The sequence below is a fragment of the Danio rerio genome, chromosome 15, assembly GCF_049306965.1.
Source record: "Danio rerio strain Tuebingen ecotype United States chromosome 15, GRCz12tu, whole genome shotgun sequence".
Classification (NCBI taxonomy): domain Eukaryota; kingdom Metazoa; phylum Chordata; class Actinopteri; order Cypriniformes; family Danionidae; genus Danio; species Danio rerio.
Genome location: NC_133190.1, coordinates 14,441,763 through 14,465,297, shown reverse-complemented (window position 1 = coordinate 14,465,297; position 23,535 = coordinate 14,441,763). Strand labels below are relative to the sequence as shown.

General features: G+C 32.3%; 1 protein-coding gene across 3 annotated transcripts; it reads right to left on the bottom strand.

Annotated features, from left to right (window-relative positions):
• Positions 1 to 25: 25 nt before the first annotated feature.
• Positions 26 to 23,215, bottom strand: tmprss4a (transmembrane serine protease 4a). 3 transcript variants are annotated; one of them, XM_073923296.1, is made up of 13 exons: positions 23,125 to 23,215; positions 13,821 to 13,875; positions 13,274 to 13,408; positions 9,197 to 9,349; positions 8,199 to 8,328; positions 7,602 to 7,715; positions 7,424 to 7,467; positions 7,012 to 7,177; positions 4,521 to 4,690; positions 3,102 to 3,197; positions 2,858 to 3,003; positions 1,334 to 1,483; positions 26 to 1,172 (listed from the first exon to the last, which is right to left on the bottom strand). In XM_073923296.1, exons 3-13 carry the CDS (start codon positions 13,383 to 13,385, stop codon positions 1,161 to 1,163), a joined length of 1,293 nt encoding a protein of 430 aa, XP_073779397.1. In that variant the 5' UTR covers positions 13,386 to 13,408; positions 13,821 to 13,875; positions 23,125 to 23,215; the 3' UTR covers positions 26 to 1,160.
• Positions 23,216 to 23,535: the final 320 nt, after the last annotated feature.

Here is a 23,535-nt window from a genome sequence, read left to right as displayed (position 1 = left end):
GTTGTGGAGTTATTGATGAAATGGGTTAACAACATTTTACTTTATTAAAACAGACATGGCATACACAAGTATGTACATTATTTACAAAGCAACATATTTAACAATGTGTCAATTCAGTTAAAACTGGTGATGTATGACACTAAACGAATGTCAACCAAGCCCCATTCATATCCAAAATCCAAAACCAACAGTCATAAGTTAACAAGTTAAATGACGCGTTTGTGTAGCCTACAGTTTAAATAAGCTTTAAATATCAAAAGCCAAATGACGTAAAACTCTAAATGCCAAACTGGAAATGGAAAAGTGTGACATCCATGTCGCATTCATCCTGTAATGTTGGCCTGTGCACACAAGAGTTGGCTTCTGTAATAAGTCCATAACTTGTCATTTCATTTATAATATCACACAGAAGAATTCAAGATTACAACGACATGGCACTCAGATAAAAGTCGTTAGGACAGTAAAAGTACAAACGTTCTTAAAAAAAAAACAATAATAAAAAAAAAACAAGTACCAGCACCCTCTTGTGGCTGTAGTTTCAACGTGCATTAGACGTCGCTCATTAAAAGTAACAGTACCTCAAAAACACATTATTTTCACCCTCCTGCTGAAAATACAGGAATGTCCAAGCTGCTCTTTGCTATACAATGAAAGGAAAATAAAATATTTCTACAAAAATAAAGCTTCATTATTGTCTGTGGTTCCATGAAATGCCTTTAAACTTGCGTGGAATCCCTCCATTCAACAAAAGGCTTTTTACAGTGAAAATAAATAAAGTTCTTCATAGGAAACTGAGAACTATTTAGTGAATGACTTTGGGGAAGCAAAAATGGCTTCATTTTTAAGAGCGTGCTTTCCATCAGCTTTCATTGGATGCAGAAGAGCAGAGCAAACATTCTTCAAAACATATCCTTTTAGGTATCATAGAAGACAAAAACTGTACTGTTACTTAGAACTGTTACTTTAAGATTGCATTGCTGTGTTCCCAAATAAAGTGGTAGTTCACATGTTTTTATTATGTACATATATGTGCAAAATCTTTTTTATGGCACCTTGAAGACCCTGAGCATGAGGACCAAAAACTCTTCCAGCGACTCCTTAACAAAATTCCTGAAGTATGTCTTAAATATTCTTTCCTCTCAGTTGTTCCCATCACAAACTCACTTATATGTCTGAAACAACAAACAACCATTCATTTAATTAAAGATTTCATAAAAAAATAATTCAGAATATGACTATGACATAGTATTTATTTTAGTGATTAGTGATAGAACTTTTAAAAATACTACTTTATAGTGTGGTTATTACTATGTTGTGTTCCGAGTGCTCGTACCTGCATTACTGAATGGGCCCAGTCAAGCATCTGGTCCACATTGGTGTAAACACCAGGAAAACCTGGTCTGGCACAACCTACACCCCAGCTGACTACTCCAACCAGCACCCAGCGGTCAGCCAAATGCACCAGTGGACCACCGCTATCACCCTATCAGAGGAACAAATACAAACGATTATTTCAATAACACCATCACACTATCTGTGAGAGTGCATAGGATGTTTTGTAAAGTTTTTGATGTGTCTGTTGAGATTAATCTATAAGATCCACACAATTTACAGCTGAATACCGCAAAATACAATCAATGGTAGATGAAATACAAATGATGTACTTAAGAAACATATGGACTCCTATAGATTAAGTAGGGCTAGGTATCAATATTATTAGTGTCAAGTTCAAAAGTACTGGTTTCTGGTGATTCACTCTGATTGCATTTATAAATCACTTTGAATCTTCTGTTTACAACTCAGTCAAGTCAATAGCTTTTACAATCATTCGCTGTCGCTGTGGGCACTCTGTGTGGATCATTTATTTAAGTCAGTAAGATTTGCTCTGATCAGATCATTTGAAAAATAGTTTATGGGGTGGGATCAAAATGTGTGATGCAAATCTGCTAGTGGAGTGATAATGCGTCGGTTTCTCATTATTATTCATAGCTTAGACTTCTTATCCTAGTGAAAAAACCCTGCTTCATAATTACTCATGAAAGCACATGCTTTGCAAAGGCAAGGCAGACCTTGCCAAGCTTTGGACCCAATGACTGAGTAAGACCGCGCCAGCACACGATAAGCCGCTCATGAAGGGTTGTATGTGTTTGATTCCATGATCCGCAGGGTTTAATGCAAAGCTTTCACTGCGATACTGTCAAGGCCGATACAGCAAAGCTGCTTGTGTGTAGCAAGTATTTTTGTCATGCAACCTGTACAAGAATTGGAGAATGGTGGACTTCGTTTTTTATCAGTTGAGTTTGTTACTATTCAGACACATCACCTATATCCATGCTGCTGTTCACCTATTTTTTTAAATTCTTCAGATTACTTGCAGGGCAAATGGTTGGAATAGACAGGGAAAGAGACCTGCTACACTGCTATCCACTGTGCCTGCATTCAGACCCTGGGATTCTGGAGGAGAGATGTCCTCCTCTTTTATAGTGATTACATGATTATCTTTATAATGATTTAACAAACTGTGGTTATGTATACATGAAATTACGAAAATCAAATGTAGCCGGGCATTAAATTACTGTTTATTTCTTTGCATTTAACTTCGTAAACTATACAAATCATGCATCTCCTCAAGGTTTGTGTGTCATTTTGTGAGCCACAGTTTTTCACTTCTCTGACAACAGTTGACAACAGTTTTTCACTTCTCTCTTTTTCCCCTGCTCTCCATGATCTCCATTTTTCCCCTGCTCTCCAAAATATAAAGCATTTTTTGAAAAAAGTCTGAGGTAGACTTGAACTGAAGGAGGGTGGATTCATTACCCTTTAGCTAACAGAACTAAATTCGGAAAACACACAGTACCTGGCAAGCATCCACTCCTCCAGCCATAACACCAGCGCAGATCATCCTGGAAGTGATGGATGAGCCGTAAACTGTTGGACTGGAGCACTGGGCACTGTCTATAACCTGAATCTGAGCCTTCTGCAACATTGAAGACAAGCTTCCTCCTGAAAAAAAAACCCCACACAGTTAATGCCATAGATGCAGAGAGACATATGATGGGAAGTGAATATGAATCAACCCAGAAAGGAAACTAAGGAGTCACCTTTTTCTGCCATATGACCCCAGCCGGTCACAACTAAACCGTCTCCTCCTTTCAGACCGAGGTTTTGAGGAGGTAAACACACTGGTCTACGTGATTCTGAAGGTGATGAAAATAATAAAATTAATAACATTTCATATGTAAAAAGAAAATTGTTTTAAGTCATTTATGTGCTTAATATAGAAGCATATTTGAACTTTGTATAATATTTAAATTCTTAAAAATTCTCTATATTAAATGTTTTATTACATTTATTACGTTTTAATAACTTATCTATAATAACTGATTTATTTTGTCTTTGCCATGATGATGGTAAATAATATTTGACCAGATATTTTTCAAGACACTTCTGTACAGCTTAAAGTGACATTTAAAGGTTTAACTAGGTTAATTAGGTAACTAGGCAGGTTGGGGTAATTAGGAAAGTTATTGTATAACAATGGCTTGTTCAGTAGACTATCGGGAAAAATAGCTTAAAGGGGCTAATTTCTCCTTGGTCTGTTAAACATCAATTGAGAAATATTAAAAAAAGAAAAAAAAAATCAATGGGGGGCTAATAATTCGGACTTCAACTGTATATTTACACAGTATCGGTCAAACGTTTGTGGTCAGTAGGATTTTTAAATATTTTAAAATAAGCTTATCCTGCTCACCAAAGCTGCATTTGTTTTAATAAAAAAAAAAAAAAAAAAAAAAAACAGTACAAATTGTATTATTTTATTGCACTTTATTGCACTTTTTATTGCATGTGGTCTCCAACTGTATATAATTTTACACCGAGCATATAATAAAGCATAAGCTTTACTTTATGTGTATGATATTTATTTGTAACTACAATTATACACACCCAATAAAACTGTAATATAATAATAATAATAATAATAATTATAATAATAATAATAATAATAATACTTTCATATTCAGTGTAATAATTATTGCACCTTAATTAAGATTCATCATTAATGTAATGTTCAATGTTATATATCACACATAATCTTTTAGTATACAGTATAATTAAGCAGCTAATTGATTACAAAAATAATAATAAAAATAACATAATTCCATAAACAAAATAAAAAAGCTATATGCTGAATATATTGTTTACTATAATTAAAGGTCCCAGGAAGTACTTTAAAATATGCATTTTTATTCGATGTTTGATGTAATCTCAACGGAAAAAAAGTATGGGACAGAGTAGCCCCTCCCCTTTTTAAAAAACAGCCAATAGTGTTTTATCACAGCTATGCCAAATTTGGTCCATTTAGGTCGAAGTGACAAGCTTCACATGTTTATATCAGTTTATCTTCTAAATGCAAATGTTGTCACTGTTTTGGAGTGCACTAGCTAATAGATCCCCTAAAAACAAACAATACTGATAGGAGCTAAAAAGGTTGTGTGTGTGTGTTTGTGTGTGTGTTGTACCTGACAAAGTGATTGGAGACTGAAGTTTGATCATAGTAATGTCAAAGTCACTTTCTGCTGGTTTGTAATTGCTGTTAACGATGATTTCTTTCACATATGAAGATGGAGTAGAACTCAGATACGTAATTCCTGAGACGACGGTCCACCGGCTCAGAGCTTTCCTGCCATCCCTAAACAACACACAACAATGTGACCTTCTTAATGCATTCCCTTTTTCAGAGCACACCCTGGATTAGTTCTATTTACAAAGCATCGTTAGGTAAACCATGAACCATTCACATTCATGCTTTTTATTTGTCTGCATGTTGAATGACATGCAGCACTGTTTGTAAACCAGGTGAACTTGACTGGTATTCATGAACCATTTTTTGGAAGTGAATGATAAAAAACATGCTTGTCTACATGACACATCTTTACTTACACTGTAAAAAATAGTAATAAAAGTTGATAACCTGGACTTTTGGCTTTAAAAACATATTTACATAATTGAACACACGCAACATAGTTTGGTGTCATAACTATGTATTTAGGTTGACTCTGCAAAATTAACATATTTAGATTTTGTCAGTAAAAATGCAGTTATCATTTTAGGTACTTTTGGATTACTTTTAATTTAAAAGCAATCCAAAAGTATTCTGAATAAATTACTTAAGATCTAATCTACAATTACTGCCCCAATATTTAAAAATATGACATTAAAAATTGCATTAATCGTGAATCTTTCTAAAGAAACACTGTCCAACAACAAAACCAGCATGTAAAGCTACAGCGGAAGTTTGCATCTCTCCCGTCTAAAAAAATCTTCACACAATAAATCCGACCTCAATTTTTCATGTGCGTTCAGGATTCACAAAGTCTGAATGAAAAATATTGGTGCTAAAGGGGAAGACTGATTAAAATAATGACAGTAAACAAATCATGTGCCAAAACGTCTGTGTTTTGTATGTCCTATAAAAGGTAAAAATATAAAGTAATTATTTAACGGGTTATGACCCTCTGAATTATATTATTTACAAGATTAACACACCAAAATAAAAAATAAAAAAATGCTAGTGTGCAGTGCATACTTCATTAGTAAACAAATCACGCATCTAGATGTAAACTCTTTGCTGCATCAAAATAAGACTGAAAATGGTATGAAAACATGATCTGTGGACATAAACCTGCATAGGCCTGTTGTGCAAATCGAGATGAATGAACTCTGGGTTCTGGTTAGGACCAGGTTAACCCCCAGGGGTCGAAGACCGCGTATACGAATTTTGAAGCCTCTTCTCCTCAAACAGCAGAAAAGAACTTAAACTACACTTATAGTTTTGATGGTACAGATAAAATCAATACATCAATCGAATCTGTTAAGTGTCTAGTTTTTATTGTGTGTGCTTTTGCAAAATAAGGAAAATAAACAGTGTAGGCAATCTGTCTTTTTGCTCTCTGTGAACTGTTTTTAGAAACACGTCAGTAAAATGCACTGAAACTCTATGATTACAAAACACACAGACATGAGACATATCTATAGAAAGCTTGAAGTGTCTACTTTAACATGCAGTGAGTGCATGTTGAAAACAAATAATGTTTGATAAAATAATAAGTATGAAACCAACGCTATGTCTAGTTTCTTAGTCTGAGCTCAGAGTTAATGTTACCGCTCACGAAGCTTTGATATTACAATCGCCTGCAAGAGACGCATGCATGCTGCTTAGGTATTATAGCCCAGCTTGTGCTGTTTACATTATCACACTTTAGCCATTCATATGTTTTTAAGATACTGACAACAACACAAATGTCAGTGCATGTCAAAACTTCTCTATGGCCTTCAGACCCCTGGGGGTTAAGTTCTTTCAAAACACTTGATATAAACATTCCCTGTAAACTCTGGGTCAGTTCGATTGATTTTTCACCAAAACGTCTGAAATGTAGCTTTCTATAGAGGTTGAGTGCAAACGAAGACATGAGAAGGTGTATTTAAAAACTGAACTTTCATTTTTGGGTGAACTAATCCTTAAACACTAGGGGCCAATCTTGGGTTTCAGGTAACATGTATAAGAGTAGGTAACGACTTTGTTGCCATGTTAATATGGAGCAGCCGAACTGAGCTACCTTCATGGTACCCTAAAACCCAGAATTTTTGCAAACTAAACTAACACACTTTATAAGCTAGAGAGCTAATATGGCTTCATGGTACAGGCCGCAGGTGTTAAATGGATGGTTCACCCAAAAATGGTAATTGATTATTTGTTCACCCTTTTTTCAAACCTTTAAGAGTTTTTTTTTTTAAGATGTTTTGAAAAATGTCAGAAACCTATAAAAATTGACTTCCATAATATTTGTTTTATATACTATAAAAAGTCAATAGTATTAGTTTTTTATGTTTCATCAAAATATCTTACTTTGTAATCGACAGAACAAGACAATCATAAAATTTCGAAACTAGTAAAGGGTGAGTAAACGATGACCACATTTTCATGTTCCTTTAAATGTTGGGTCAACTCACCCATTGAAACAGTGGGCCGCAGTGACCACCCAGTTTGGAGTCACCAGTGATCCTCCGCATGTATGCTGGCCGCTATACTGCAAGCTGACCTGCCAGGGCCAGTTCGCAATGTCAGCATCCTTTCCACCAACAATCCGGTCCTGGTTTCTGGACAAACCACAGTCTGCTGCAAAATAAGACAGAAAATGTCTTTTTTAGCTTATAGGTCACATTTTAACACGCATTATAGATCACATTTTAAAACAAACAGCAACTTCTCCACATTTAAAACATGTTTTAGCCTTTGTAATTGCACAGTTCAGATGATTAACGGTTAGTAAACACACCTTTGAGTTTTGAGCTTTATTCTTGGTAAACATTATACGTTTTTTTGGTTATTAACTAATGTCCTGGATTAGTATGTCATAGTTACCAGAGCATGATAATGAGATGACAGTTCCTGTACTGCATACCTTACTGAAAAAAAAAAAAAAATGACAATGTTTACAATCAAACTGAATAATGACCACATCTTTCAGTATAAGTGAGACTGAGATAATTTTATTATTGAATCAAATGTTGCTTTTATTGTTTCATATTTATCTACTGACCGATCTGACACAGCGGATTGGAAAGTCTGTGGTTTGGTTGTGCCCACCATGCAGAAAGATATCTTCAGATCAGACGGCAAAGGACCCACTGCGATGCTGCTGAAAACTGGAGAACTGAATACAAAAAACAAAGTAATGAGCTGAAGTCTTGCATTTAATAAAAGAAAGAATTTGAAAGAAAGAAATTATAAAAAATGTACATATACTACATTTCATATTGCATTGTCATATTAAATTTAGACAAAATTTATTCAATATTTTTGGGATCATTATTATTAATGTATAATAATAATAATAATAATAATAATAATAATAATAATAAATAAACAAGGACATGTGAATATGTATTATATTGAATATGCATTATATTTTTTTATTTTTATTAAAAATTTGGAAGAAATGTTATCAGACTAAAAACAATTATCAACAGATTAAAACAAATATCAACATTACAAACACAATCACAGTGATCTAAAACGTATTTGAAAACTTCAGTAAGGATGGATTTTCTGTTAAAACACTGCATTTGTGTGTGCTACTGTATGTCATAAAGTGCTGTGTTTTTTATTTGCCAATGATCTGTATGTTGATACTCACACTGAATATCCCAGCAGCTGACAGGCGGTCTCAGCATGTTGCTGGGTGAAACTCTCTGAACACACACTTTTCCATGTGTTATCACTAGGACTCAACACCTGAAGCACATTATTGGCAGAGTACAGCCGTACTGTGGGGAGGGAGGGAGGGAGAGAGAGAGAGAGAGAGAGAGAGAGATTAAATTTAAAATTTAAAAATTTAAAATTAAATTTAAAATTTAAATTTAAAATTAAATTTACAAAATCAACCATTTAAACAATATATTGTTTACATATTAAAAATACCTAAAATGAAATGAACAATCTTTTGTCAAAAAGGTAGTTTTTTTGTGTTATTATTTTATTTTATTGTATTCATTTTTTGTTCATTTTATTTTATTTATTTTATTACATTTTATTTGGCACAAGTTCCATTTATTTTCATGGACAGGGTAGAGATTATGATCTGTACTGAAGTCAGCCACCAGTACAGCATTTTTGAATGCTCATGTTGACAACTGAGGCGAAGCTTCCAAATAACTTTAATATCAGTTTCAATACTGTTAAATAAGTATATATATATATATATATATATATATTAGCGCTGTCAAAATTAACGCGTTAACGCATGCGATTAAATTAACGTAATTAACGAAAGTTTTTTTTGTAATAATAATAATATATATATATATATATATATATATATATATATATATATATATATATATATATATATAAAAAAAACTTAACTTGGACGTTATCTTACAGTAAATGCTGCAAACAATTCTTTTCAGTGACAGTTCATACGTCGTGCTTGTTTTTGTCATCCTTTTTTGTCCAATTAGTACATTTTGTGACACGTGCATGGGTAAAATCTTAAAAGAGGGTGAGGCTGATGGATTGGTCTCGTTTATCCTTAAACCGGACACACAGGTTATGTCTTTGAGAGGGTATGTGGGCGTGTGTGTGTCTGCGTGCGTGTCTGTCTGTCTGTGTGTGTGAGTGCGTGTTTGTGCTTACAGGGGAAGGTGGTGTTGGGTTTAAACATGGTGACACAGGCAGACTCATCTTCGGCTTCACTACAGTCATTTTTCCCATCGCACACCTTCTCCAGCGGGATGAACTTCCATGATTTTGTGCAGAAGAAATACTTGCTGTCGATCAACTGCTTGACTGCAAATGACAACAGAAATGATGTTAATCAGTATTTGCATTTCTTGTGTCAAGAGTTCAAAAGAGTGACTAAATAATAATAATAATAATAATCATAATAATAATAATAATAAGTGAATAAATAATTACATTTTTCAGATTACATTTAATACAAATACTGTTTAACGTACATGTTACAAACTTACATACTTCATATGATGCGTTTATTACAGTTTACTTGTTTTCAATGTTCCAAGTTTATAGGTGCATTCCAAATTGCATACTTGGGCACATTTGTAGTATCAATACTAGAAGTAGTACACTTAAAATACTGAAATAAAAGTTAACTTTAAACACCCAGATATTGCACTTGTTTAACTGTAAAAATAAATAAATAAATACATGAATAAATAAATAAATAAATAAATAAATAAATAAATAAATAAATAAATAAATAAATAAATAAATAAATAAATAAATAAATAAATAAAAAGTGGATTGTTGAACACTTCTTGAAAACAACGTTCAAGTTTTTTCTCACAGATTTATTGGCGTGATTTTGAATTCACAATGGCATGAACATTAAATTTATATTATGTACTATTCTAATTATTATATTATTATTGTAGATACAGATCAGAGCAATCTATTTCTCACTATTTAGAGAACTGACCCCCAATATTTGCTGTTTTGACATGGGAGATCAAGCAATGGCCCACAAACCCCTCTGGCACCCTGGTTATAATCATACAATCATCCGGTTGTGATTAAATTTACACAATTTTATATGATGCAATCATTATCATTTTCTTGTATTTAATAATAAACACCAGGATGTTTATCATGTGTGGCTATTGCCAACATTTTTTTTCCATAATTATGTCAAACTTCAGCAGGTCGACATATCTGAATAATTGTGTCAATCTCATTGGTCTGAATGTTTTAACATGCGTCAAACCAAAACAAAATAGCCAGAGGCTTTTTTTAAATCATGTTTTTATGTATTATTTTGCTTTTGGTTTGGTCACACGGTTAAACTCCCAGTGTGGATGAGACTTATTATAGTATAAAGAATATAATATTTCATATGATGAATTCTTTAATTGCAGTTGTGTTTGATGAACTACTTGACTGGATCAAAATGAATTAAAACAGCATTTAAAATTACAACAAAAAGCAAATGATGTTTAATTATTCAGTTAGTTTGTTGAGTCACAAAGGTCAAGGGAGTGCCTGAATAACTGTCGTTGAGAAAAAATAATTTGACTTGTGAATTTGTGACTCATTGTTTGTGTAAAAAAATTAACGCGTGAAAGGTTAAGCAGGAAACAACATATCAGTTTCTCTCGTCTCGATAAAAACAAATGTCACATTTGGGTGTTTGTGGTATTTCGACTAAAAAAAGGTTTCTGTTTGCAATATTTAACATTTCACATGTTACAAATGTATACAATTATGTATTTCACATTTAAGTTTACATACGCATTGTAAATCTAACTCCATGCAGTGTAATAATTGAAGTTTCACTTTAATTTCCATTTTCTATGCTTAAAAGGTTTCACATTACACGCATGCACGCACACACAGTTAAAGTCAGAATTATTAGCCCCTGTTTGTTTTTTCCCCAATTTCTGTTTAACAGAGAACAGATTTTCTTTCCCAACACATTTCTAACATTTGTTTTAATATCTCATTTCTAATAACGGATTTATTTTATCTTTGCCATGATGACAGTACTAAATAATATTAACTAGATATGTCAAGACATTTCTGTACAGCTTAAAGTGACATTTAACGGTTTAACTAGGTTAATTAGGTTAACTAGGAAGGTTGGGGTAATTAGGAAAGTTATTGTATATTGATGGTTTATTCTGTAGACTATCAAAAAAAAATTGCTTAAAGGGGCTAATAATTAACCACAAAATGACTTTTTAAAAATTTTAAAACTTCTTTTATTTTAACCGAAATAAAACAAAGAAGAATTTCTCCAGAAGAAAAAAATATTATCTGACATATTGTGAAAATTTCCTTGCTGTGTTAAACATAATTTGTGAAATATTGAAAAAAGAAAAAATAATTCAAATGGGGGCTAATAATTCTGACTTCAACTGTATATATTATATGTATTAATTTGAATCCTTTTAAGTATAGAAAATGGAAATTAAAGTGAAACTTCAATTATTACACTGCATGGAGTTAGATTTACAGTGCATAAACAGTGCTTAAAGGTGCAGTAGGTGATCTTCCACAATGCTAACAGCTTAGCATAAATCTCTAAATCACAGTCCCTCCCCTGCCGTCTAGAGCCACGCCTCCTTAAACACGAGCACAGCAAAAGAACCCTCTCTAAAGTGTTAAAAGCAACAAGTGCTTCTCCGGCGGCGTGCAAGCCAAACTGACATGCGATTTCAGAGTGAATATTAGAGTTGCATGGTATACAATATAAGGAGAGACTAGGCACCAGAATATCACTATTTACTTGTGCTTTGTTGTTAAACTAATTAAAATCTACATTAGCATTGCTGTAAAAGGTCCTTTATGAAACTGAAAATAGTCTTATCAATCTTTCATCGAAGATTTTAGTGGCTGAACAACACTTCTGTGAAGATTTAACCCATTTGTAACAACAACATCTAACGTTACATCAGCTTTGCGTGAAGCTAAAACCTTCAACCTTCGTGTGAAGAAATCCTTCAGCCATTGTGTCATCCTTTCTCCAGTGTGCAAAGGTAATTCCAGTATTGATTCAGGTTTTTAAAAAGTTTTGATTCAACAGGTTTTTACCGACCGCGCATGTACTCCCTCTCTCTCGTGAACATGCGGCAGTTGGCGGAGCTGCGTACAAAAGGCTGCGCAGTTGTTTAAATCTGCATGTGCTGACAGATAGTTTCGCCTACTTATCAAAATTATGAGAGATGTCGGTCCAACTCTATGTAACTGGATGAACATTTTTTTTTTTGTTTTATGCCTTACCCAAAACTATATATAAATACTTTTAGATCATTTACTTTAATCATTACTATTAGACTGTGAAAAGGCTTTCAACCTGCACAACAAAAAATGCTTCTGAATACAATCACCTACTGCACCTTTAATCTTTTAAGTAATATGTATAGATACACACATTATTACAAGGCTCTCTGGAATACTTGATTATGACTGGTCAGTTAATCATTCCAATACAATCTCACAGGAATTTGTAACTTTTTGATTTAGTTAATAATTTGTGTGAATTCGTACAATCTCATTTATACAATTTACTACAATTTGCTCATCCCCCAATGACGGTTGGACTTAGGAGCAGGGTTTTGTGCCATGTCTGCTTTTTAAAATCTTACATTTTTGTCTGACTGAACTTGTATGAGTTCGTATAAATTAGACACTAAACTGACAAAACGTAAAATAGTTTCACGTTTCCTCGTGAGATCAGGTCGGACATTCCAAATCATGTTAATCACAGATAACCACTGCTAAAACTAACAACACAGGCATATATGAGTAATATTAATTATCTTAATGCTTAATTGTCATGCTAATGTTTCTCGCTGTTTGGTGCCATCTTGTGACTGAATAAATGATAAATAGGTTAGTGTGGGCTGCATTCAGTCAATTGTTCTTTCTACAATCTTTACATTTAATGAAAACGCTAGTTATATATGGCTCAAATCAATAATTTGTGTTTAATTGTTTACTTTGATCGCAAATAGCCATGCAATAAGCATTATAATGAACATCAATATGGTTGTTTCCGCAGAATATAGCACTGATAAGGCAGATGAAACTTCCTAGAGTAAACTGTACATCCTATAGCTCAAAAATAGACTTCAACATACGTTTTTCAAAAGTTCAAACAGATTTGCGTAAATAGCATGACAATTATCTTTTTTAATATGAACAGTACATGACAATAATACAATGTGAATTGAAACATGATCTGTAACTCACTGAGGAAAGCGGCCACAGCCAAAATTGCCAGAACGACCACCACCATCAGGACTGTAATGATGATCTTCTTCTTGTTCGGCCCTTTAGGCTTCTGAGTCTTTGGGGCAGTCATGAGTTTTGTGCGTTTTGCAGGCTCTGAAAATTGACATGACATCAATGCCACATGCTATTTTTTTTCCTTGTACAACAAAGGACTTGAATCATAGTTGTGAGTAATTTAGGCTAGTAAATTGTTCTCAAATACTGAAATTAGAATGTCAAAAGTCTAAATATTTTTTAACTTGGAATGTTACAAGACAAAATTTAGTATAATCAACCAATTTATTTATCTATCGACCACTAGTAATAATCCTTAACACTGAGCCATGCTTTACAAATGAAGATGCATTAATAATGTAACTTGAAACAACTCTGCAAGGTGTGGTATTCAAACTGTGTAAAGAACAGGAGTTTTTTTTTTTTTAAGGTGGCATACGGAGATTACAAATTCCAGAATCAGGACAACACTACAAAGGAGGTTATACTCAGAAATCAGGTGATACTGTACCTGGCTTTGGTGGGTTTAAGGGTGTCGTGTTTTCCTCAGGAACCTGGGTTTTAGTCTGAAAACGACAATGAGAAAACAAAAAAAGAGAAATGATTTTTTACACACTGAAGATTTATTACTCTGTCTTCTCTATTTTTAATCAAAAGAAATAAAAAAAGATGTACAAGTGAGGCAAAGAAACAAAACTAGCTAAATGGGCACATTAAACTGTTAGAAAATTAACTGTAATAAAATTATAAAATATAAAAAAATGATGTGAAAATGGGGTTTACTTTTGACAAACAAGTAATTAATTATTTTATAATATTATTAATAGTTATAACAACAACAACAATCATAATCATCATAAAGTAAATCAATTATTAAACGAATTAAATAGTAGGTGATAAAAACAAACTAGACATACAGAGAGACGGTTATATGGAACGTATACTTATATTATTATCTTTATTTTGAGATATTCAAATTAATATAAATGTTGTTATTATTATTATTATTATTATTAATGTAATTTTGTTAATTATATAATTTTGCCTTGATTTTGGTTAGTATTATTTTCACTTTCACTTTTAACTTTTTTTTTAATCACCGATAAGGAAAATTATTTTTTTGTCCCAGACAGTGTTGTTCTAATGATAGAAACCAGTGCGTTAATGACAGAAGGGTAATATTTCCCCTGTGCGTTTATGCAAATCTTATTTTGACTGCAAATCTTATTGTTAATGCAAATCTTTTTTTTTTTTTTTTTTTTAAATCAAACTCCTGACATCACAAATACGGGTAAAGATCTAAACAAAATACACCCACTGGACCGAAATTTGCATTTTAAGAGAATTTTTGCTTCATGTAAAATAAAAAAATTAATTAAATAAAACATATATAAAGTTGAAGCCAGAATTGTTAGCCCCCCTGTTTATTTTTCCCCAATTTATTTAATGAAGATAAGATTTTTCCAACAAATTTCTTAACACAATAGTTTTAATAAATCATCTCTAATAACTTACTTCATCTTTGCCATGATGACAGTACATAATATTTGACTAGACATTTTTCATGACATTACACCTTAAGTGACTTTTAAAGGATTAATTAGGTTAATTAAGTTAACTAGGCAGGTTAGGGTAATTGGGCAAATTATTGAATAATAATAGTTTGTTCTGTAGACTATCGAAAAAAAAATATGGCTTAAAGGGGCTAATAATATTGGGGCTAAAATATATTATCAGACATACTGTGAAAAATTTCTTTGCTCTGTTTAACATAATTTGGGAAATGTATATATATATATATATATATATATATATATATATATATATATATATATATATATATATATATATATATATATATATATATATATATAAAAAGAAAAATCAAAGGGGGGCTAATAATCTTGACTTCAACTGTATGTACCTAAATATCAATGTAATCTAATGAGTTCACTATACAAATCACTGTAAAAAACACACTAATATAACATCTGTCTCTTAAAGAAACTACAAGATTTGTCACATTTGAAGAATGTGAAGCGAAACTGAATGCAGTCACTGTTTTGACTAGTTTACCGTACGCCTAAAATAGCATCAGGGTGATTCCGTCATTCAAAACAACACCAATCACACCGTTCCCAAACATATCCTGTTTCAACAAGAACACTCCAACCCCAACTTTCCCTCATCTCCAATCAACACTTCATTAATCATATTTATATGTAAAAAAAAAAAAAAAAAAAAAATGTACAATGGCATGATTCATTATTAACTAAACATTTATCCATCCATCCAATTGTCCATACTGACTGAGTAAAGCATGTGCTGTACACTTTTTCTCATTTTCAGTTGACTAAGTTCTTGAGCAACAGTAGTCAAACAGCAAATGAGTCAGTGTTTTTTTTCCATCACTGTAGAAAAATACAAACTTTCAAAATTCCAATTTTAAGAGAACAAACTGCGCACACCGCAACTATAAAAAGGCATGATCAGAGCAGATATTACGAGTCACCATGGCAACATTTGAAAAAAAGACATCAGGATTTTTTTCTCCAGCTAAACTTGATGTGCTCATGCAAAGTTATTGCAAACATGACCAAATATTTAAAAAAGCAACACAACTGCATCAGTGAAATAAAGACAGTTAGGCAACAGACTTGACTTACCAGGTTTTCTCAAGTTCGACAAACCTGCCATTTTAAACCGAAAACACCGAGAATTTTTCTCATTTCAACATTAACATACATGAGTTTTCACTTAACCACCTTTCTGAAACGGGTCCCAGGTGGCAAAAATTCAATGTGCCAGCATCTAAGGACAACGCTATTTTGCCGTCCAATAATGACATTGATATTGGGTTGATTTTAGGTTGTGTTGGAAAGCGACTAGAATCCAATGTCGAGCCAACATCTTGCTAATGTCAAATACTGACATTTATATGTCAAGTATGACAACCAAAATCCAACATCTGATATATGCCATAGTGGTAATGTACACACAAAATCAAGCTGTAACATCATTAGACGTTGATGTTTGGTTGATTTTAGGTTGGACATTGGACATTGATGTCAGCATGACGTTGGGTTCTGATGACATCCCGACTTTCAATTCCAAACAGAATGCAACCTCCCAACAACGTTGAGGTACAACGTCAATTGTTGATGTTCTGTGCTTGCAAGGGAATGAAAGTCCAGGAAACGATTCACTGATTTTGCAAACTGACTGAAATGGGGTTCAGCATGTGAATGTGGTTTACATGTTTTCATTTGAATTATCAGTGAGATTTTTAGTGAAAAAATAAAATAAAATCTGCTACTTTTGCACTTTAACTCAAGTCTTATAAAAAAGAGGATTTATAGCTCCCTATACTAAAGCAATATTTGATTAGTGTATCTGTATTTTTTCAATAAATTAATAAATCATTCAATTAACCAAGAAGCATTTACAAAGAGCAAGGAAAACAACTTCACAGTACATTTACACAACACAGCTTTTAACAAAAGGAAACCTTTTTGGCCATCCATTTAGGACAATGCATTTAGGGCCTAAAACACACACACCACTGTTATTGTCTTTGTGCAAACCACAGAAAAGCAGATCACTATCAAAGATTTGTGTGAATGTGAATTTTCAAGAACTTCGGGATGCAAATTTTTCTAAATACAAAGGAAAACCATTTCTGTTTTAGTATGTCAATATCACGTCAAAAAATACCTTTGATTTAAACTGAAAACAAGATAATTTTACTTCACTGGAAAGATGAGAATCAACATGAAACAAAGGTCACTTTTAGCAGGAATTTGGAAATAAACTGGATTTTGGCAGCAACCCAGTGATTCAAATTCCAACACCTTTTAGTACTCGCTAATTAATTCCTAAACTATGTCATTAGGTGTCAAACTGTTTAGCTACAGGTCATTTAATGCAACTATCATGACAAACCAAGGTCAAGAATGTTGTGTGGCAGGTTGTGAAATTTTTTTTTTGTGAATTTGCATGTGGTACAGTTTTTGTTGTTGTTGATGCATTTGTACATTTGACTGGCATAATGAACATTGCACTGACAAAAAAACAACTGGATTTCGGGGTGTGTTGTACTTTTAATTCATGAACCACAATGGGATAACACACCTTAAGCATATATATGTCTTTTTAAATCAAAAGAGATCTTTATCAACAAAGAAATTTTAAACAATATTCTCAGGACACTCCTTTGATTCATAACAAATGCTTTTAAACCGCAATTTAACAGAGAAAAACATGAAACATGGAAAAAGTTATACAAGGAACACACACACACACACACACACACACACACACACACACACACACACACACACACACACACACACACACACACACACACACACACACACACACACACACACACACACACACACACACACACACACACACACACACGCACACATACATACACAACACATACATACATACAGTACATACAGTACATACATACATACATACATACATACCAGTACATACAGTACATACATACATACATACATACATATTATTATTTTATTTATTTATTTTTTAACTGCTTGAGTTTAGTTATGGCAAAGGATTAATGGGTGTATGATATGGCTATGCAGAATAAGACATTTATGAGTGATTCACAAACAGGTTATACATTTTCTATACAAAACAAATGAGATGCAAAATAAAAAAAAAATGTTATTAACAATACCAAAATTTGGCCACATCTCATGTATCTAATGTTGAGAGAGATGGATGGATGGATGGATGGTATAATATAGCATGTGAATAATGTTTTTGTGGTGACAATATATGGATGATATGACAAAATATGTATGGACTGAAAAAAGATCAATGGAGTGAATATACTTAAAAACTAAGGTTAAGCATGTTAAAAGGTACTAAATCCCAAGCATACAGTATTCCACTGCATTTAACATTTTAGCCTTAAAAAGGCTTTGAACATATGAGAAGTTAGCTATCTAGGAATTTGAAATAATTTTACCAAGAAATATTATTGGAAATGATTAATATCCACATGCATTTTAGTCTGTGTAGTCAGATCTCTGACCAACAAAAAAAAGAAAGAAAAATAATAGTACATTTTTTATTGAAATATCTCACGTTTTATGCATATAAGTGTCAAATACTAATATTTGTGCTTAGATTTGACTTTTGAATTGAGGCATTTTTTCTTCATCCTCAAGTTTATAAATAATTCTTTAATATGCTACTATCTAACTATATATGCTATATAAGGCATTTTTTTCTATTTAATAATATTGTAATAGTATTGAAATAAATGTAAATAATTGTTTGTTTTGATATGGTGTCTATGCTTGTTGGTTTGACACAAAGGTTAACAGACATAAAACCAATCAGGTTGGTAATAGAGCATCAAAGGCAGGATCTAGTTGCAAGCCATTTTTTTTTTTTAATAAAAGGAAAAACAAACCATGTTAAACAACACCACATTAGACATACAAGAACCAACTCTGTGTCAAACCATGGACATAAATACTAAAGGACAAAAATGACTACATAATCAAGACAAATGTGAACCCAATTATTAGTGATCAATTAATTCTTCCTCATAATTATAACATTAACCAGATATTTTTTTAACAAAATTAGTAACAAAAACAAACTGGAAAAGGGAACAAAGGTGAAAAAATAAAAATAAAAATAAAATAAGTAAGTAAAGTACGTACAAACAAAACAACAAAAAACAAACATGACAGCAATACATAATGAAAAAATATTAATGCACATTAACATAAAATTCAACAGTGTCACAATAAATACTCTGTAACACACTTGTCAGGGAAGTAAAACAATTACCAATTACCCTAATCAGCATCCAATAGTGCAACATTATATAGTTGCTGTTGTTGCAAATATATATAAAATGAAAATAAATTAATAAATAAATTAATAAATGAAAATAAATAATTAAATAATGAATATAAATAAATGAAAATAAACAAATAAACAATAAATAAAGTGAAAATAAATAAATAAATGAAAACAAACAAATAATTAAAAAAACATAAAATAAATTAAAATAAGTAAATAAATAAAAATAAATTAATATTGGAAAAAATAAGGTAAACAAATATTTAATATAATTACATATTAATTGATATTTTATACTACAAATAAATCTCAATCTGAAAGGTTGATACCCGAGCTGTAATCCACCTTTTAAAAAAACAAAGACAGGATAGAAAGTTGTTTATGGGAGAGCTCTCTGAGAGTTAAACTACTTGAAAACAGGTCATTCCCACACGGTATGAAAAAAGTGAGAATTGTATGAAAAACTTCAAAAGCTTACTAACAATGCTAACTACAAAAAAAAAAAAAAAAACTATGTGGAGGATAGCTTGAACATTTTTGCTCATACAGTATACCAAATAAATTCCTACATATATATATATATATATATATATATATATATATATATATATATATATATATATATATATATATATATATATATATATATATATATATATATATATATATATATATACATACAAGTAATAAAAAAAAAATGAAAAAAATACTCAAGACCATTACCTTTCAGGCCCAAATTGGAAGAGCTTTCTCAGGTGAAAAGCATCAAAGCAGACTCATGCCAAACCAGATTAGTTACACATGCCAACCCAAGAGCCCCTTTGCAAACTGCTGCCAAGCATTTGTTAGTAATATACCAGATTTAGCAGCTGAACCTGATGTTAAATGCACCTTCATTTTATAAGGAACTATATGTATTCAAATGACTGAAATGCAAACAAGGATTTTTGAGCCTCTATGGATGTATCAAGTGTACAGTATTCAAAATATACTGTGAACAAAGCAAAAATAAATAATCAAAGGATATAGGTCAAGACATTCCAATATCTATCCATCTATGCAAATGCAACAGTCCACCATACTCACACACAAAAACAACATCATTACTGTTTTTCTGCACCGCTGACTTTTGTTTCTCAGATTCCGATTGCTTTAAAGATTACGTTAAGTTATTTTGGTATCAAGTTAATTTAATTTGTTAATCAGTAATATTTATTATTTCCTATAAAAGCCGCATAAACAAGACTAAGTTTTACTGAAAAGACAACAAATCAATTAATCTTCATACACCTCTAAAATTGCTCTAAAATGAAGCAGAACTGCAACACACAGTACCGACATTGTGTCCCTGATTCCTTTTTTTGTGTTTGAATTAATCCTTAAAGTTTGTGAGAAATTAAAATTGACTTTGTTTATTTTGCACATTGTTATTCTTTAGGTGAATAATTAATCTGTGAAAGTAATCCACTGAAAAAAATGTGTGTTTTGGTAATCTTCATTCAAAGTAGGCATGGGTCGGTATAATAACCTTGTATAAAAAATATCACGGTTTAACTGCTCTAAAATATATTCTGTTTAATTGTCTGGGTAAAAAAAAAAAAAAAATTTGTTCCTCTTTTAACACAATATATTTAATTTTATGAAAAATTGAAGATATTTTGAAACAGTAAACATGTCAGGCCAAATAATTCAAATATATCATTGACTTCTGCTGTCTTTGTTTGTTTTAAAAAGACTGATTTCTTTTTTTTTTCTAATTTAAAACAGCATATTTAGATATCGTTTCTGTTAGAGATACTGTTGTCCTAAAAACCCTTTAAAAAAATAATAATAATACATAAACAACATCTTAGAATGGTATAGCAGAAGATGTAGGCGGTTTTTAAACCTTGACTTTTCTAAACCACTGTATACCTTAAAATCGATTATTGTCCCATGCCTAGTTTAAAGTCTGACAGTTTGCTGCCTATTCAATATTCCATTTCAGTTGGAAGCACATCAACATCCTGAAATAAGGTTCAGCTACTTCCAGTTCACATGAACTTGAAATTTATACCAAATGTATTTATTTATTTTTATTTAAGAATAGTAGTTTTATTCTTAATCAGACCTGCTTTTCAGTGAATCGGTGAGTAATTTATTAATGACTTATTCAACTATTCAACTGCTTCTGAGTCAATTTCAAAGGTTTTCTTAAATGTAATCCCTCAATTAATCTTCATTGCTGAACAAATGTAATGAATGCATGATTATGACTGTCACTTGCTGCCACCTACTGGGCTAACAATGTTAACATGCAGAATGTTAAGCTGAAAACAACAACAGAATAGCATGCACTAATTTACAATATTCAAATTATAGGCAAAAAGAACCTGGATGAACTACTACTGTCAAGATTTAGTCAGCATACAATAGACATTTTCACATCACATGTGGCCATAAAATAGGATTAATAGGTTAACAACATAGTGGAGTCATTTCATATTTTAACCTTAGAGTGAAAGTTTATTATTTGCATGCGTTTTAAAGACCTGACTAAGAATTGAGCAAACTTAAATTTTTAGGTACAATAAATAAACGTTTGTAGCTTAAAAAGTTAATTTTACATTAGTACTCAATTAAAACGATAGTGTTATTGTTATTATTTAATTCCTCCTATTGAATAGTGTTTGACTGCCCAGAAAATCATACCCTTTTTTTTTTTTTTTTGCATTAACAAAGCTTGTCATTTTAAAATTATATTTTATGCAGATACGCTCCCCCACAGAATCATCCCAGTCGTTACGAGCTATTCAAGTCATCTGCTGAAATTGCATTTATCACAATATCTATCGCAGTGAATGAAAATATTGCAATGTCAGTTTTTTTTTTTCCAATATCGTGCAGCCCTAATAAAACATACCAACAAGTGACTATAGTCTGTGTTGGGCTATTCATAAAATTCAGGCACAACATATATGACTGTTTCAGAAAATATTAGAATAGATGGTCTAATTAGTCCAACTAACCAAACACTAGGCTAAATTTGTTTGACTACTGTAAGATATCAAGCCAAAAACACAATAGACTACATAAAACAATACAAAACAAAAGTACTAACAAGGCAGAGATGTCAAGGCTGGACATGACGGCGACCACCTGTCAATCAAGTTGAATATGCAGAATTTTAAGGCTTAATACAATTTAACCGGATGAAAAATTAAACTATTCAGGCGCCCACAGTTGTTAAGAAAGGAAAAAAGTGAGCTATTTTTACCATGTTGTAAAAATTTACTGCAAATTGGGGATTTTGACATGAGGAGACCATGGGATTGGCTTAGAGTCAACATCTAGCGGCCAGAAGAGGCATTGTCTCTTCCCTATTCAATAACATCAAGAGCGAGACTGGGAGGGTGCAACCTGCTTTCCACAGATCAATATCATCCATAAGCTATCCTAATGGTCATTTAATTCCAGTGGAGATGATGCAGGATAATCAAAATGGAATTAAAAAAAAAAAAGGCAGAATAATTAGTTGCATCAATGTCGAGCGTCTGGTGAGGTAGCTAGCCTATGAGAGTCCCTTAAGTTATCAACCAAACTTTGAAACTTTCTTCTACGAGTATAGAAAATTAGTTCGTTTTACTCACCCTCATGGTTTTGTCCGTGTTATCAATGTGTTCTTGCAATCTGCTGGCCGTAGAGACCAAAGCAGTTTGACCAGAGAAAGACCCAGATGCGACTTCTAAACAAGCAAAAAGACACTGTACCCCTCCCTTTCTAAGTGCACTATACTTCCTTTCTCTTTTTCTGTAACTTCTTTCTAGTCTTATATTTCACTCAACAATCACTGCTACCCGATCTCCCCTAATGCAGTTTAACACTCGCTGCCTTTCTCACAGGCTTCTGCAAATTTGTTTAGAGTTTCCCTGCCCCCGACCAAAACCCTCACCTATGTAATTGTACACCTCCGCCCATCTCACCTAGATAGGTTGCTCCTCCTCGTTGGATTCACTTCCTCGTTGGGTCGAGGCCAAAACTTGTGTGCAGCTGAGAAGAATTAGAGGATAATCTGACTTCTGGGAAAGCGTGCACTACTTTCAAAGCCGTTTTTGATTAGGAAATGCTTCTCAATTTCCTGTGTCGTTTTATATACAGGTTTTGGTGGCGATGACTGTTAGTTTATCATCATAATTAATGTGCGTTTAAAGCGATTTTAACGAGGACAGCTCATTAAACAAGCTATTCATGTAAATGTGGAATCTACCGTTTCATGTTGCTGTATCGGTTTGCACGTGAGAATACGTAACCGAGAATACTGTGACCTCTTTCTCATTTAAAAATACAAAATACAAAAAAATTTAAAATAAAACAAAATAAAAAAAAAATTAAAA

Excerpts from the sequence above, each read along its gene's own strand:
- tmprss4a (XM_005157490.6), bottom strand. Across the intron at positions 13,409-13,820 it reads CTTAAACCCACCAAAGCCAG|AGCCTGCAAAACGCACAAAA; the intron begins GTACAGTATCAC and ends GTCAATTTTCAG. Across the intron at positions 7,716-8,198 it reads CAGCTGCTGGGATATTCAGT|TTCTCCAGTTTTCAGCAGCA; the intron begins GTGAGTATCAAC and ends TTTTGTATTCAG.